Genomic DNA, 17882 nt, shown 5'->3' on the forward strand with positions numbered 1-17882 from the left:
AAAGTTTATTGAAAATAGGATGTTTGAAATGTAAGGCAAATTTGCTCATAGACAATGGGTTATACAGTGTTCAGTTTCCAAGCTAATATATAAAATTCTACTTGATTCATAATATATTTGAAGTATAGTGTTTAACAGTTCTGTTTAACTACTGCAACCTAACTTTTTTTTAAAGAATATTGTGTTCAGAATTAATTTGGGTTACCAGGAATACATTTTCACCTATTATGGCTTTAGCAGTAACACCAAGGTTTTGCATTCTTTACTTGTAGGGGTAGAGGAAATGGTACTGTCCCAGGCCCAAGCCATTGCTATTTTTTTGTTTGTTTGTTTTTTGTTTTTTGTTTTTTTTGAGATGGAGTCTCTCTCTGTCTCCAGGCTGGAGTGCAGTGGCGTGATTGATCTCAGCTCACCGCAACCTCCACCTCCCGGGTTCAAGTGATTCTCCTGCCTTAGCCTCCCGAGTAGCTGGGACTACAGGCGCGTGCCACCATGCCCGGCTAATTTTTTTTTTTTTTAGTAGAGACGGGGTTTCACCATGTTAGCCAGAATGGTTTCTGTCTTCTGACCTCGTGATCCACCTGCCTCGGCCTCCCAAAGTGCTGGGATTACAGGCATGAGCCACCTAGCCCAGTCGCCAATGGTATTGTTTTTGGAAATTCAGGAAGGGACTATATGGGCTGGGCACGGTGGCTCATGCCTGTAATCCCAGCGCTTTGGGAGGCCGAGGCGGGCGGATCACGAGGTCAGGAGATCGAGACCATCCTGGCTAACATGGTGAAACCCCGTCTCTACTAAAAATAAAAAAATTAGCCGGGCATGGGGGCGGGTGCCTGTAGTCCCAGCTACTCAGGAGGCTGAGGCAGGAGAATGGTGTGAACCCGGGAGGAGGAGCTTGCAGTGAACCGAGATTGTGCCACTGCACTCCAGCCTGGGTGACAAAGCGGGACTCTGTCTCAAAAAAAAAAAAAAAAAAAAAAAAATTGGGAGGCCGAGGCGGGCGGATCACGAGGTCACGAGATCGAGACCATCCTGGCTAACATGGTGAAACCCCGTCTCTACTAAAAATACAAAAAAATTAGCCGGGCGTGGTAGCGGGCGCCTGTAGTCCCAGCTACTCGGGAGGCTGAGGCAGGAGAATGGCGTGAACCCGGGAGGCGGAGCTTGCAGTGAGCTGAGATCGCGCCACTGCACTCCAGCCTGGGCGACAGAGCGAGACTCCGTCTCAAAAAAAAAAAAAAAAAAAAAACCAGAAAGGGACTTTATGTAGGTTAAAGTTAGATGGTGAAGAATAGAAAATGGGCCTCTTGGGAACCTAGAAATAAGGAGGTTTGGAGAATGAAGGCTCTAACTATTGTAAACCCTAGGGACAGTTATTATTCTCTAGACAACTCCCTAGGTTTTGCCTTTTTTCTTCCTTATAACGTCTTAAATATTAGTTAGGGTATCTTTCTTGGCCTATTATGGAATAGAATCTCATCTTATACCTGCTCACTTACTCTTCTGTACTTGATCATTTAGTCTTCTGTCCCTGAAGCAAGCACAAAACTTTCCTTTTTTCTCATATAAAAAATAATTATTGCTCAATTATTATATACCAGCACTAGGGAATATGTACAGGATAAAACCTGAAGCATGACTACTCATTAAGTTTAGAAATTACGGTTGATATTTATGGATTCCTTTCCATTTTATAAGGAATACAGAAAAGATCCCTTCTTGCTTCTTTTCCTTCCTTCCCTCTCTGCTGCTTCCCTTCTTCTATCCCTCCCTTCAGTTCTCTCCTTCCTTTCTTCCACTTACAATTTATTGGGAAAGAAAGGCTCAAATGACAGTGGTGGATCTTTGCATTAAAAAGAACTAAAGTAAGATTAATCTGTATTGAAAGAAAAATATCCTTTATCTGGGCTTTTTTCTCAGATCTGTCAAGTTAATTCTTAAAGTTGTTTTTAAAAATTGCTCTATGGACTATACAGCTTTATAATGGGTAATCTAGTACTGCTTCCATTACATATCTATAACAGGATAATAGTACCGTATTTCATGTGTCCTGCTTTTATAGATTCATAATTAGTCATAATGCTAACTTAGAGAAGATATTAATATGTATAATTTAAACATCTAATTCTTTTTAGAGTAAGTAACACTTCACATTATTTAGAAACTATCCTTTTTGTCTTTAAAAATTGGTACCATTATAATTGTTGATATTTTCATATGTAGTACTAAGAACTTTTGAAAAACCTAGATTTTTATATTTAACTTTTGCTCACATCCCAGGAATCAGAGATGGAAACAGAAGAAGAGGTGGATATTTTAATGAGCAGTGATATTTACTCTGCAACTTTATCAACAAAATCAATTTCTTTCACGCGTGCCCAGACAGGATGGCTTTTTCGGGAAGATAAAACAGTATGTGCAAATCTAGATTTTTAAACTTTAAGCATTGTTCGGTATTTAATATTTCCAAAATAACGTGATGGAAATGCAAGAAGTAGCTTACAGAATTGTCTCCAAGTAGTTTTTTTCTCTCTTCCTTGAATCCAGATAAGGAATTATAATGGATGGTTAGAGTCAGAATGTGTCCTTGGAGAATTCAGGAAAGAAAGCTGAGCTCATTTGAATTCTGTGTCAGGAAGGACTCTTATTGCTAGCTGTCTTGTTATTATACAGGGAACAATGTTTTCACATGATTCCATTATATTTCTAGTGCTTTATTCGATAAGAAGACTACAAAAAGGGATAAACTTGACTCTATTTCCCTGAACCTGTTTGTCTCCCTACTTTAGACTTCTCATTTACTTAATATTTTTTTCTTGTATTCTATACATATGACTAAGATTAAATAACCTTACATTTCTGCAACACTGTAGAATTGTTAAATCAAATCTCGGGGGAAGTTTCCCCATTAGTGTAAATTATTTCCATAATTCCCATTGTATCTGTCAGCAAGAAGTTATATAAGACTATTCAAATATATATTTGAAAAATTTTGAGGCTAGGCGTGGTGGCTCATGCATGTAATCCCAGCACTTTGGGAGGCCGAGGCCGGCGGATCACGAGGTCAGGAGTTCGAGACCAGCCTGGCCAACACGGTGAAAACCTGTCTCTACTAAAAATACAAAAATTACCCGGGCGTGGTGGTGCATACCTGTAATCCCAGCTACTCGGAAGGCTGAGGCAGGAGAATCGCTTGAACCCGGGAGGTGGAGGTTACAGTGAGCCGAGATGGCACCACTGCACTCCAGCCTGAGACAGAGTGAGACTCCGTCTCAAAATAAATAAATAAATAAAAATAAATTGAATGAGCTGTATGAAGAAGCATGTTTATAAAATTTTAAATTTACCAGTAAGTGACCACATCAAGTCAGGGTCAAGATTGACTTCTATTAAAAATTATATTTATTTTTATTATACACAATGAAATGAATATATTCTCAATGGAGAAATAAGAAAAATAGCATTATTAGGGTTCTCTGAGAAACAAAACCAGTAGATAGAAGGGGAGTGGAGAGAGGAAGAAAAAAAGAGTAAGGGGGAGAGGAGAAGGAGGAGGGAGAAATTGATTTATTTTGAGGAGTGGTTCATGAAATTGTAGGAGTTGGCAAATCCGAAATGTAGAGCAATCTACCAGGCTGGAAATTTAGTAAAGAGTGGATATTGTGCTCTTGAGTTAGAAATGTTCAGGCTTGGCCTCCTGGGCAACATAGCAAGACCCTGACTCTACAAAAAATTTAAAAATTAGATGGCTGAGGTGGCACAAGCCTATAGTCGCAGGTGCTTGGAAGGATGAGGTGAGACGATTACTTGAGCCCAGAAGGTTGAGGCCACAGTGAGTGATCACACCACTGCACTCTAGCCCAGGTGACAGAGTGAACTCCTGTCCAAAAAAAAAAAAGAGAAAAAGAAATCTGCAGGCTGGAAACTCAAGCAGGGTTTCTGTGTTGCAGTTTTGAGGGAGAATTGCTTTTTTTTTTTTCCTGGAAACCTCAGTTTTTGCTCTTAAGGCCTTCAAACCGATTAGATTAGGCCCACCCACATTATGCAGGGTAATTAGCTCTACTTAAAGTCCGTTGATTGTTAATCACATCTAAAAAATACCTTCACAGCAACATCTAGACTGGTGTTTGACCAAACACCTGCCATCATAGCGTAGCCACGCTGACACATAAAATTATCATTTAACTTTATACATAAAGCTAAAAAACCCTCCTTGGCCGCTGCCCACAGTCCCACATCCCCTTGCAGAATGTCACCAGTTTTTATATCCTCCAGACCTTTTTTATGCTCTCCATACGTAAATATGAGCTCATAATAATAGGTAGCCTTTTGTTGTTGATGCTTACTTTTTCATAAAGTGTCGTGTCATATCGTATCTACTGTTTTGCAGCTGGCTTTTTTTCCTCATTCTTTAGTATGTCGTAGAAATCTTCTCTTACCAGTACATGTAGTGCTAGTTCACTCTTTTTAGCAATTGCATAGTATTCTATATGATGGATATACTGTAACTTAACATATTCAGTCTTGTTTTTGGACATTTAAATGAATAGACACATTTGTGTCCAGTTTTCTGCCATTATAAATGATGTGTTTATCATCCTTTTACATGCCTTTGCCTGTTATAAGTAGCAAGAAATTAAGTGGCTGGGTAATGGGGAATACACACTTAACATTTTGTTGATATGATAATTTACATTTACTAAGTGGTTTTTCATTATAAGGTTTCAAAAACTGATAATTACCACCTGGTTATTTCCCAGCCACAGATAAATTCTGTTAGGAAATCTAAGCTCACTGATTTTCCTCTCTAAGCCTAATGGCATTATAGCATTCTCAGTTGTGAGGTCCTACATTGCAGTCCATTTGTTGGCTTTAAAGTCTTATTTGTTTGTACTTTGTTCTTCTGGGCAGCATTAGATGGATCACTTCAAGAGAAGATAAAAATTGAAACTGCTAATCATCTAGTACTACTGCTAAGCAGCTCAAAGCTCTTGAAGCATCTAGGTGATCTTCTTAAATCTTTGACAGGTAAGGAGGGAGTCAGTAATACTTATGGTTCCCATTTTGTAGGTAGAAACAGGTGCAGAATGCTTTGCTTTTTTTGCAAGGTGGACTGGAACACAACTCTGAACATGTAGTTTTGAAATGTCAGTAAACAGCAGCAGGGTGGAGACATGTGATTTGCATGCAGATAGAAATGGGAAGCTTGTTTTCAGTAAGTTATTTATCTTTTTTTTTGTTTTTTTTAAGTAAGGTATTTCAAACTCTGAATACCTGTGGGTCTGAAAAAGGTAAAAGTTAACGTTGAAGGTTTAAGAGGACTTTATTGAAAGAAAGTAATGACTTTTTTTGATGTCCTTTACACCACTTGAGTTTCCCTAAAACACTTTAATTGTATTGGTGAGCAAGGGTACTCTTTTCCTCTTTTCTTTGTTGAAAACAAGCAGCTGTAACTTGAAGTTTGGTGCCTGTTAGAGAATAGAGAATGTGAACAGGTCATTAATTCTGGTTGTACTAGAGATTCTTGTGTGACGTGGACTATTTATTTCTTTTTATTCCACTTTTTTTCTATCTATAAAATGGGAACAGTGTTATCCCTGACCCCTCCTTGTTACTCGTGATATTTGACTGCCAGCTTAATAGTTTTGAGATAGCTTTGTGCTACTTGGGAGTAGGATCTGAAGAAATGCTATGTGGCAATTTTATTTAAAATCATTTGCAAATTAACTACCATACATTTTTATGTATTTTAAATTTCTCTTTACTGATTTGAAATGTATGCTTTTGTGTATTTTTCAACTTATTGAATAACTTAGATGTATATGTTGTATAACCTAGAAAATGTAAGATAATTTGATAATTTCAAGTACCAAAGGAATATTTATTTTCACCTACATGTTACATATTTATGGAAAAATATATTACCTTGACACTTTTTTTAACCTAAAAATTTTACTTTTAAATATTTGATTTTGTTTTAGGAAAGAGTAGGAAACTTTTTGGCAGACTTTTATCTGGTGAATGGACTTGTTTTAGAATCAAGGAAAAGAAGAGAACATCTCAGTGAAGAGGATATTCTTCGAAATAAGGCCATCATGGAGAGTTTGAGTAAAGGTGGAAACATAATGGAACAGAATTTTGAGGTATAATTTTTAATTCTTCTAATTTGTAGTTTTCTAAGAAGAGAGGGGATAGATTTCATTCTTGGTGGCATTCAGTAAGTATATAAATGTACTCACAGCTTTTATTTACTATGTGTTACCTTTTTCTGTGAATCTTCATTTCGTTGATGTCATTATTATGAAGACAAAAAAAAGGTCTTTTGGGATTTTTTTGTGAATCTGTACTTTATCTTTGAGTCTTCGTTAATAAATAGATTAAAAGCGTGAAACCTAATGTTATTATTATTATTTTGAGACAGATTCTTGCTGTGTTGCCCAGGCTGGAGTGCAGTGGCTCAATCTCGGCTCACTGCAACCTCTGCCTCCTGGGTTCAAGTGATTCTCCTGCCTCATCCCCGCCAGGTAGCTGGGATTACAGGCCCTGCTACCAGGCCTGGCTAATTTTTGTATTTTTAGTAGAGACAGGGTTTTACCATGTTGGCCAGGCTGGTCTCAAACTCCTGACCTCAAGTGATCTGCCTGCCTCAGCCCCCCAAAGTGCTAGAATTACAGATGTGAGCCACTGTGCCTGGCCCCTAGTGTTATTTATTTATTTAGAGATGGAGTCTCCCTCTGTCGCCCAGGCTGGAGTGCAGTGGCAAGATCTTGGTTCACTGCAACTTCCGCCTCCCGGGTTCAAGCGATTCTTCTGCCTCAGACTCCCGAGTAGCTGGGATTACAGGTGCTTAATTCTTTCTGCTTTGCTAATCAAAATCCGCTGCTTTGAAGGCCCAGCTAAAGATCCGTCTACTTCATGGTGTCATCTCTGACTTACACCTTCCCATATGTTTCTTGTTTAGCATATGTTTACTGAAAGCATGCTATATGCAAAGAATTGTGTGACAGTAAGGAAAGGGGAGGAGAAATTAGGAAATAAAAGATGTATGAGACATGGTAACTGCTCCTCAAATCTTATTCCTCTGTGAAGTGAATTTAGATGCATTCTTAAATTTATTTTTTATTTGTATAATTTTATATTTCCAAAAAAATACTAGAGTCATACAAAGAATTCTTGGACACCTTCATCAAGATTTCCCAGATGGGCCCAGGCGTGGTGGCTTACACCTGTAATCCCAGCACTTTGGGAGGCCAAGGTGGGCGGATCACCTGAGGTCAGGAGTTCAAGACCAGCTTGGCCAACATGGTGAAATCCCGCCTCTACAAAATTAGCTGGGCATGGTGACACATGCCTGTAATCCCAGCTACTCGGGAGGCTGAGGCAGGAGAATCGCTTGAAACTGGGAGGTGGAGGTTGTGGAGCTGAGATTGCGCCATTGTGCTACATCCTGGGCAACAAGAGCGAAACTCCGTCTCAAAAAAAAAAAAATTTCCCAGATGTTAATGTTTTACTGCCATTTGTATAGCACTGTTTTTCAAACTGCAATATAGGGATCCTTTAGTAGATTATAAGAAATTAATTTAGTGGGCCATGACTACTTTTTTTTCCTTTTCTCCCCTCAGTTGTTGGCAATACTTAAAAAAATTAGTATCTAAATAAAAATGGTAGGCCAGGCACAGTGGCTCGCACCTGGAATCCCAGCACTTTGGGAGGCCAAGGTGGGAGGATTGCTTGAGTCCAGGAGGTGGAAACCAGCCTGGGCAACAGAGCAAGACCCTGCCTCTACTAAAAAAATAAAAAATTAAAAAATTAAAAATCAGCTGTGCGCAGTGGCATGAGCCTATAGTTCCAACTACTTGGGAGGCTGAGGCAGGATGATCACTTGAGCCCGGGAGACTGAGGCTACAATGAGCTATAATCATGCCACTGCCACTGCATTCCAGCCTGGGTGACACAGTGAGATCCTGTCACAAAAAAAAAAAAAGGAGAAAAATCAGAGCACATTACACATACTGAGAGTCATTACTACTTCATGAAACAATAGTTTCAAGATTGTGTGTGTTGTATAAACATGCATATGTGTGAGTGCCGGATTGTAATATAAATTGTGAGTCACAGTTATAAAAAGGTTAAAAGGCTACTACATACTACAAAGAGGCTTGAATTGCTGGAATGTTTAGTCCTTTCCCTATAGTATTGTCCTGGATTCTATGTTTTAGTGATGGTCAAAGTTTCCAGAATAGTATGCCAGGTTTCAACTAATTCATGGTAATACTATGTTTGTCAGTAAAACATTTTAATATTTAGAAAGATCATATATTGAGTGAATCAGCCATAGTTTAGTTGAGTACATTATGTAAAATGTTTAAAATTGTGATCATGCCACTTTAGTGTGATCCTATCCCCTTCCTGCCACATCTCATTTGTGCTCCTAATTTTTCTTCTGACTTTGGGATAAAGCTTCACCAGACTTCATTTTTCCAGGAGCCTGCTAGTATTTACTGATCTCTCAGTCAGTAGGAAATACTTGACAAAATGCACTCAGGAAATAGAAATGGAGATGAATTAATAGCGGGAATGCTGAGCTCAGTCTTTGACAGGGCTGCTATCTTCTCCCATTGTTGACCAGACAAAAGACCATCTCTTTGGACTTATATTGTGATTTAAATTTTATTAGAGTTATTTTGAAAAAAGTGATTTTGTTGTGTTGGTGGTTAATGCTACTTTTTTAAAAATTTGGGCAACACAGGCTGGGCGCGGTGGCTCAGGCCTATAATTCCAGCACTTTGGGAAGCCGAGGTGGGTGGATCGCGAGGTCAGGAGATTGAGACCATCCTGGCTAACATGGTGAAACCCCGTCTCTACTAAAAATACAAAAAAAAAAAAAAAAAAAAAAAAAAATTAGCCGGGCGTGGTGGCGGGCGCTTGTAGTCCCAGCTACTCAGGAGGCTGAGGCAGAAAAATGGCGTGAACCCCCGGGAGGCAGAGCTTGCAGTGAGCGGAGATCGTGCCACTGCACTCCAGCCTGGGTGACAGAGCAAGACTGTCTCAAAAAAAAATAATAATAATTTGGGCAACAAACTAATTTGGGATAAGTATATGGAAATAAGACTTTATAGAATGCTGTTTCATGGACTGTTTGCCAGTTGCCTCTTCTGGTCTGATTTATGTACATTTAAACTTACGATAGACAACTTGATTTTCTTAAGGGCAGAGGTTGTAACCGGATGTATTTGAATAGTTAAAGAGGTCTTTAAGTAGCATTTTAAGCAGCCGTACTTTGCAAGTTGAAATTAAAACATAGTTTAATGCCAGATAGCTACATAATGGAACAAATTAATATTAATTAAATTAAATAATTAAGCTTTCAACTTCTAATCAGAAATTAAAGGAAACACTTCCCATATAAACCATAGGATTTTGAACTTTATAGTTGATGAATATTTAAATTCAATTTGTCACTTTCTACAAAAGATAAAAAACGTGGTGGGATTTTGATTGGGATAATGTTGAATCTGTAGATAAATCAATTTCAACATAAAAGCCTGTTTGGATTTTTTTAAATTAAGCTTTTTATTTTGAAATATTGTAAATTCACATACAGTTGTATGAAATCATACAGGGATTCCATGTATGCCTCACCCAGTTTCCCCCAGTGGTAACGTCTTACCAAGGTATAGAACAGTATCATGGCGAGGATATTGGCATTTGTAGTCAAGACACAGAAGATGTCTACCACCATACGATCCCTCATGTACCTCTTTTATAGGCACATTTGCTGCCCCCTTAGCCTCTCTCTGTCCCTTATGCCTGGCAATCACTAATCTGTTCTTCCATTTCTTTAGTGTTGCTGTTTCAAGGATGTTCTATAAATGGAATCATATAGTACTTAGCCTTTTGAAATTGGCTTGTCTTTTTTCACTTAGCATAATTCCCTGGTGATTTATCTAAGTTGTATGTATCAATAGTTTGTTCTTTTTTTGTTGAGTAGTATTTCATGGTATTAGTGTACCACAGTTTGTTTAACCATTCACATGTTGAAGAACATCTGGGTTGTTTTGGGCCATAATGAATTAAGCTGCAAAAAACATTCACATATAGGTTTTTGTATGAGTGTAATATAAGTCTTCATTTCTCTGGGATAAATGCCCAAGAGTGCAGTTTCTATGTCATATGGTAGTTAGTTGAATGTTTAGTTTTGTAAGAGACTGCCAAAGTGTTTTTCATTTTACATTCCCATCAGCAGTGTATGAATGATCCAGTTTTTCTACATCCTTGCCAGCTTTTGGTATTGTCATTATTTTCTGTGTTACTCATTCTGTAGTGTTCAATGCTATCCCATTTTGATTTAATTGCATTTTCCTAATGGCTAATGATATTGAATGGTCATCTCTTCATGGCTTATTTGCTATCTGTATATCCTCTTCTGTAGCATGTCTCTTCATGCCTTTTGCTCTTTTCCTAATTGGATTTTCTTTTTTTCATTACTGTTGAGTTTTCAAAGTTGTTGTTTCTGAGACATGGTCTCACTATTTTGGTCAGACCAGGAGTGCAGGGGCACGATCTTGGTTCACTGCAGCCTTGACCGCCTCAACTCAAATAATCCTCCCACTCAGTCTCCTAAGTAGCTGAGATTACACGCATGCATCACCATGCCCAGTTAACTTTTTATTTTTATTTTTTATTTTTTTGTAGAGACAAGGTCTCACCATGTTGCCCAGACTGGTCTCAAACTCCTGGGCTCAAGGGATCCTCCTACCTCAGCTTCCCAAAGTGCTGGGATTATAGGCATGAGCCATTATGCCTGGCCCAAAGTTCTTTATATTTTCTAGATGTTAATTCTTCATCAGATAGGTGTTTTGCAAATATTTCCTCTCACTCCATAGCTTGTCTTTTGATCTTCTCAAAGTGGGCTTTCATTGAAAAAAAGTTTATCATTTTGATGACATCGAATTTATCATTTTTTATCTTATGTCACATGCCAAATCTGAGAACTTTTTGCCTAGCTCCAGGTTCCTAGAATTTTCTGCTGTGTTTTTTTCTGAAAGTTTTATATCTTTATATTTTACATTTAAGGAAATGACCATTTTGAGTTAATTTTGTGGAAAGCATGAGGTTTAGGTCAAAGGTTTATTTATTTATTTTTTGCCTTGGATGCCCAGTTGCTCCAGCATCATTTTTTGAGAAGTCTGTTCCTCCTCCATTGTATTGCCTGCTGAGATTTGTATAGGGATGGTGTTGAATCTATAGATCATTTTGGTGAGACTTGATATCTTAACAATATTGAATCTTCTGTTTGATGAACATGGTGCATCTCTTCATTTATTTAGATTCTCTATAATTTCTCTCAGAAGTGTTCAGGGTATAAATCTTACATATATTTTATTAAATTTATCATGTAAATTTTTAATATTTTTGAGACTATCATAAAAGATTATCTTTAAATTTCATTTCCAGTTTGTTTTTATACATAGAAATAAATGTAATTTTTATATTTCTATGTTTATATATTCTATAGTCTTTATTTTATTTTATTTTTATTTTTTGTTTTCTTGGAGACAGAGTCTCGTTCTCTCCCCCAGGCTGGAGTGCAGTGGCACAATCTCAGCTCACTGCAACTCTGCCTGCCATGTTCAAGCAATTCTCCCGCCTCAGCCTCCGGAGTAGCTGAGATTACAGGTACCCACCACCACGCCCGGCTAGTTTTTGTATTTTTAGTAGAGACGGGGTTTCGCCATGTTGGCCAGGCTGGTCTAGAACTCCTGACCTCAGGTCATCTGCCTGCCTCGACCTCCTAAAGTGCTGGGATTATAGGCATGAGCCACCGTGCCTGGCCTATTCTGTAGTCTTTTGTATATTACTTAGGATTTTCTACAAATGCTTATGTCATCAGATAATAAAGATAGTTTTACTTTTCTCTTGCCTGTTCTTATTTCTTTTATTTGTTTTTCTTACCTCACTGTACTGGGAAGTAACACCAGTATAATAGTGAATAAAAATGGTATGAGCAGGTGCACATGGCTTTTTCTTGATCTTGGAAGGGACTTTTTAATACTAACATTAATTTTTTTAAAAAAAATTAGTCTTATTTTTCAACCTGACTTAAGTCATTTAATAATTACTAGGAACCAAGATTTTGTTGTTATTTGTCAGCATAGTAATCCTTTTAAGATTATATTTTAAATTTTTTTAGAATGAAGAAAATGTGCCTTTTTATATGTTATTTGGACTTTTGATAAGGAGGAATCGAAGAATTGCATTTGAGAATATTCTCAGAGTTCAATTATAAATCTTTTTAGAAGAAATTTAAAGAAAATATTAATAGTAATTCTATCAGATATTCATCAATACATATAATTTGATTTGGTTTAATTAGGTAAGGTATAGGATGCAAGAACAACAAAATAGAATTGATAGGTCTAATTATAGAAAGATACTGGTAGCTGTGTGTTGTTTTTTCTCTTAGACACAGACACAGAATTTAACACCTGGAAAGCAGCATGGAACTGTTAGCAGTTTATATATATATAATAGTGGTCATTAAAGAAGAAAATAAATGTTTGTATGCATTTTGTTTATAATTTTAGAAGGACAGTTCTTTTAAGCCTGCATAATAAGCTTTTTAAGAAAGGTATATATAAGTTTAACTTGGCCGGCACGGTGGTGGCAGGCAGATCACTTGAGGTCAGGAGTTCGAGACCAGCTTAACCAACATGCTGAAACCCTGTCTCTACTAAAAATATAAAAATTAGCTAGGTGTGGTGGCACGCTGTAATTCCAGCTACTCTGGAGGCTGAGGCAGAATTGCTTGAGCCTGGGAGGCAGAGGTTGCAGTGAGCTGAGATCACTCCACCCTACTGCAGCCTGGGTGACAGAGCGAGACTCTGTCTCAAAAAAAAAAAAAAAAAAGTGTTTAACTCTATTATTTAATGTGAGGTTAAACAACAGGGGGTGAAAGAGGAGAGACCTATCAAATAAATTCAAGAGACATTTCCATTTTAATGGTGAACTAGATTTGAAAATTTAAAGTTTTAAAAGACATTATAGCTGGGTGCAGTGGCTTACACCTGTAATCCCAGCACTTTGTGAGGCTGAGGCGACCGGATCACTTGAGGTCAGGAATTCGAGACCGGCCTGGCCAACATGGTGAAACCCCATGTCAACTAAATATACAAATAAAATTCGTGGGCATGGTAGTGCGTGCCTGTAATCCCAGCTACTCAGGAGGCTGAGGCAGAATTGCTTGAACCCAGAGGGCAGAGGTGGCAGTGAGCCGAGATCATGCTACTGCACTCCAGCCTGGGCAACAGAGTGAGACTCCATCTCAAAAAAAAAAAAAAAAAGACATTATAAATCAGTATTGAAAATTGACGCTTTCAAGGTCACAGCTGACAATATAAGAACAAATCAAGTGTAGAAATAGACATGTGCTATATTAATTTTCAAGTCACGGTGAATTGTAGGTTAGTAACTCAGATGTATTTAATTAATGACAGTTGTGTGGAAAGCATTATATTTTATCAGAGAGTAATGAAGGATTCTCCAGTGGCCTATTCTGAGTTGAGTGCCATAAGCTCAATTTCAGCTTCTGCAGGTTAAAAATGACATTTATTGGATGTCTTTCGTAGCTGGCTAAAAAAAGAAAACAACAGGAACAAAAACTGAATTCATATACACCTCAACAAAGTTTTCTTTCTTATTGATATTGGCTTAAAACATTGAAGTTGTTCGCATGGGCCTTGTACTGAGTACTTTCCATATATTATCTGGTTTAGTTATTGTAATGACCTAAAGAGGTGAGTGCCATTGCCCATTTTATAAAAAAGAAATTGAGGTTTAAGTAAGTTAATTTGTCTGAGTTACGAAGATAGAGAAGCAGAGATGGACTTTTATGTTAGGAACCTGACTGCAAGCCTGTTCTTGCTGTAAGTTCTTTGCTTCTTAGTCTGTCTTTGTTATAGTTTCTTCTTTCTTTATATTCAGGTATTAACACGTCTTAGCAATTCTTTCAAAATACTGGGAAGTTGAAGTCAGGAAAGAGTGGGGAAAACCTTAAGAAATAATCCTGGGAATATGTTATTGGTAAATGTAGTAAAAACTAGTAGAGCACATAATAGTAAAAAATATATTTTTGATTTTGGAGAATTATTAAAGTTTCAAAAATCTAGAAAATATATATGATTTCTTATTTTTTTCAAAATACATTAAAATTATATATTTTAAAGCCATGTTTTAATAGAATTTCCATTCTTAAAAATAAATGTCTACTCCTTTTTGGAATGAATTTATATGCTTTATTATAAATAAATAGCTTTTGGGTTTCTTCTTGTCCCCCATCCCCAGCCAAAATTTTATTTCAGTTTCTGCAAGAAATGGCTTATAGGTAGTATTCAGAAGGAATTATTTGCCATTTGATTACTTTTACTGTGCCTCTTCTGCTTTTTTTTCTCTTCCTTCCCAGATGTGGTTCTAATATTTAGTATATATTTTTGACAAAATTTTTGATAGCAAAATTTAAGTGCTCAGAAATTCTTAAATCATGGGTACTTGTTCTTGTATTTTTAGCTCCTTGTTGTAACCAGTTATCATTGGAGTAGGGAACAATGCTCCGTTTATACCTTAGTCAGAGTCATTGATAAAAGCACTTATACTGTGCCAACTATATGTTCAGAATATTGAGTTAAGCCCTATTCATGATTATGGATTTTTTTTTCTTTTTTGAGATGGAGTCTCGCTCTTGCTCTGTTGCCCAGGCTGGAGTGCAATGGCGTGATCTCAGCTCACTGCAACCTCCGTCTCCCGGCTCCAAGCAATTCTCCTGCCTCAGCCTCCTGAGTAGCTGGGATTACGGGCACCACACCCGGCTAATTTTTGTATTTTTAGTAGAGACGGGGTTTCATCATGTTGGTCAGGCTGGTCTTGAACTCCTGACTTCAGGATCCACCCGCCTCGACCTCCTAAAGTGCTGGGATTACAGGTGTGAGCCACCGCACCCGACATGGATTTTTTTTTCTTTATTTAAAAATCTAAAGAGGAATACATAATAAAATACATGAATATCTTAAACTTTCAGAAAGCTTTGCCATATAAAATATTAGAATAATAACAAACCTAGAAATAAAGTATTTCCTATATGCTTCAAGGAAAATAGTCATCAGAAGTTTTACATTTAATTATGAGGGAAAGGCTTGAAGGCATTTCAATTACAGAGCCAATTGATTTGGCAAAATAACTTAAAGAGTTATCTGGTATTGCACCAACCTTTATGTCTTCCTGTTTCATTAGATAGCCATGGCATCAGTATAGAGGAGGCACTGAAGGATTCAGCAAGAAGTGTCAGTATATAATAAAGGACTTTGAATCTATTTGGGATTCCTTGAAAAAAATAAAGGACTAATTTAAACTTAAACTAGAAAGACATTTTTAGAATATGATAATTGATATTTATAATGATGAGATAAAGTGCTCAATAAAAGGTTAAATTACATTGATTACAGTCTTTACTAAGATGGGGAATGTATAATGTACTGTTTAGAAAGAATTTATTTGGAAATGGTAGAAACTTATTTGGAAAAGTTATTACCTGAAAAAATATAATGATGTGACATGCCATGTTATCTAATCATATGACAAATGTGTCTTTACCATGAAAATGTTATATATAATATTAAAAATATTAATAGATAGAGATTTCGGTGGGTATGGGATTAGTCTTTGCTGTGGTTCTAGGTTGGAGCAGCAATCTTAAACGTTTCCAGCGGTTTCCCCTAAAATTAAAGGTTCTATTAAACGCATGTCTCTCTGCTTTCTAGCATATCACTAGATACTATTTTACCTAATGTTTTGCCACAGCATTTGTGAGGGTCATTAACTAGCTTTTAAGCCTCTTTGTCATTCTACTGATAAGCCATGGCTACATGTCATAGTATTATGTATAATCTCCCACTGTAAATTTGGAATTTGGTATTGGTTATGATATAAGTTTGGCTGCTTATAAGAAATCTCAAAAGAACAGTGACTTAAACAAGATAAAAGATTATTTTTCTCTCATGTAAAAATCTGAGTTTGTGTGGTTTTTCTCTGCTCTGTGGGTTAATCCCAGACAACTTTTTTTCTTTTGTCTTCTCTGCCATTCCTAGGATGTGGCCTTCCATCCACATGGTATAAGATGATTTATATTGCCAGGCGCGGTGTCTTATGCCTGTAATCCCAGCACTTTGGGAGGCTGAGGCGGGCAAATCACGAGGTCAGGAGATCGAGACCAGCCTGGCTAACATGGTGAAACCCCTTCCCTACTAAAAGATACAAAAAATTAGCCAGGCGTGGTGGTGGACACCTGTAGTCCCAGCTAGTCAGGAGGCTGAGGCAGGAGAATGGCATGAACCTGGGAGGCAGAGCTTGCAGTGAGCCGAGATCGCGCTACTACACTCCAGCCTGGGTGACAGAGCAAGACTCCATCTCAAAAAAAAAAAAAAAAAGATGATATGTACCAGTTTCATATTCCAGCCAGCAGGAATAGTAATTCTTTTTTTTTTTTTGAGATGGAGTCTCCCTCTGTTGCCCATACTGGAGTGCAGTGGCATGACCTCAGCTCACTGCAACCTCTGCCTCCTGGGTTCAAGCGATTCTCCTGCCTCAGCCTCTTGAGTAGTTAGTAGAGACGGGGTTTCACCATGTTGGCCAGGCTGGTGTCGAACTCCTGACCTCAGGTGATCTGCCCGCCTTGGCCTCCCAAAGTGCTAATTAGAAAGGAGAAGGCATTCCTATTCTGTTTGAGAACCCATTCTGAAGTTGTACACATCACTCTGCTCACATTCCATTGGTTAGAATTTAACCCGGGCATGGTGACTCATGCCTGTAATCCCAGCACTTTGGGAGGCCAAGGTGGGAGGATTGCTTGAGCTCAGGAGTTCAAGACCAGCCTGGGCAACATAGTGAGACTCTGTCTCTACAAAAAAAAAGTAAAAACAAGCTGAACATGGTGGCATGCATCTGTAGTCCCAGCTCCTCAGGAGGCTGGAGTGGGAGGATCGCTTGAGTCCAGGAGGTCATGGCTGCAGTTTGGTGTGATTGAGTTACTGCACTCCAGTGTAGGTGACAGAGCAAGACCCTGTCTCAAAAAAAAAAAAAAAAAAAAGAATTTAGTCACATGATAACACCTAGCTGCAAGGATTTCTAGAAAAGGAGTCTATTCTAGGAAGTCATGTGCTCATCCAAAAATTTGGAAGAGAGGTTCTTTCACAAAGACTAATGGGAGAACAGATACTGGGGAGACAACTAGCAATCTCTGACATCTCATCAGTGAGTACATAAACACTGGTAACTGTCAACCAGATATATACCTTTAACTCTATTCTTCCATCATATCACCACATCTATAGTGCTTTTGCCTACCTCTACATGGATAAACATAGATGTCTAAAATTTAGTGTGTCTAAATCAGATAATGCTTTCTTCCCTCCTTCCTCTTTTCTCTGTCTTAGGTAGTAACACCATTATCTCCTTATTTACCCCAGCTGGCAACCTGAAATTTCTTCTTAGACTTCTTAGCTTTCCTGTTATCTCTATATCTGATCAATCACAAAATCCTAAGGATCTCTTGAGTCTATTTAGTCTATTTTCTGTCCTTCCATTTTTAAACAACATGCCCTTTTCATTTCTCATTTGGATTACTGAGATAGCTTCCTAAATACACTGCCACCAGAGTAATCACCCTGAAATAGATTGAATCATGTAATGGCTATGCTCAGTAACTAAAATGTATACAGTACTTGCTATGCGTGAGGCACTATTTTAAGCACTTTACATTTAACAGCCCATTTTTATCATCACAGTAAACCCTCTGAGGTTATATAGTTGACAGAACTGAGGCAAAAGAGGTT

At 37.8% G+C, this 17882-nt stretch overlaps 1 protein-coding gene across 4 annotated transcripts in view; it reads left to right on the forward strand.

Annotated features, from left to right (window-relative positions):
• The window catches only part of ANKRD13C (ankyrin repeat domain 13C), a 94381-nt gene that overhangs the window by 56455 nt on the left and 20044 nt on the right, over positions 1 to 17882 (forward strand). For all 4 annotated transcript variants that reach the window (XM_008956041.4, XM_003830607.5, XM_063607314.1 and 1 more), the window contains 2 exons: positions 2281 to 2412; positions 5982 to 6143. In XM_008956041.4, the coding sequence (XP_008954289.1) occupies positions 2281 to 2412; positions 5982 to 6143 (294 nt within the window). The remainder of the gene's footprint in view (positions 1 to 2280; positions 2413 to 5981; positions 6144 to 17882) is intronic.

This window comes from Pan paniscus, chromosome 1 (genome assembly GCF_029289425.2).
Source record: "Pan paniscus chromosome 1, NHGRI_mPanPan1-v2.0_pri, whole genome shotgun sequence".
Lineage (NCBI taxonomy): Eukaryota > Metazoa > Chordata > Mammalia > Primates > Hominidae > Pan > Pan paniscus.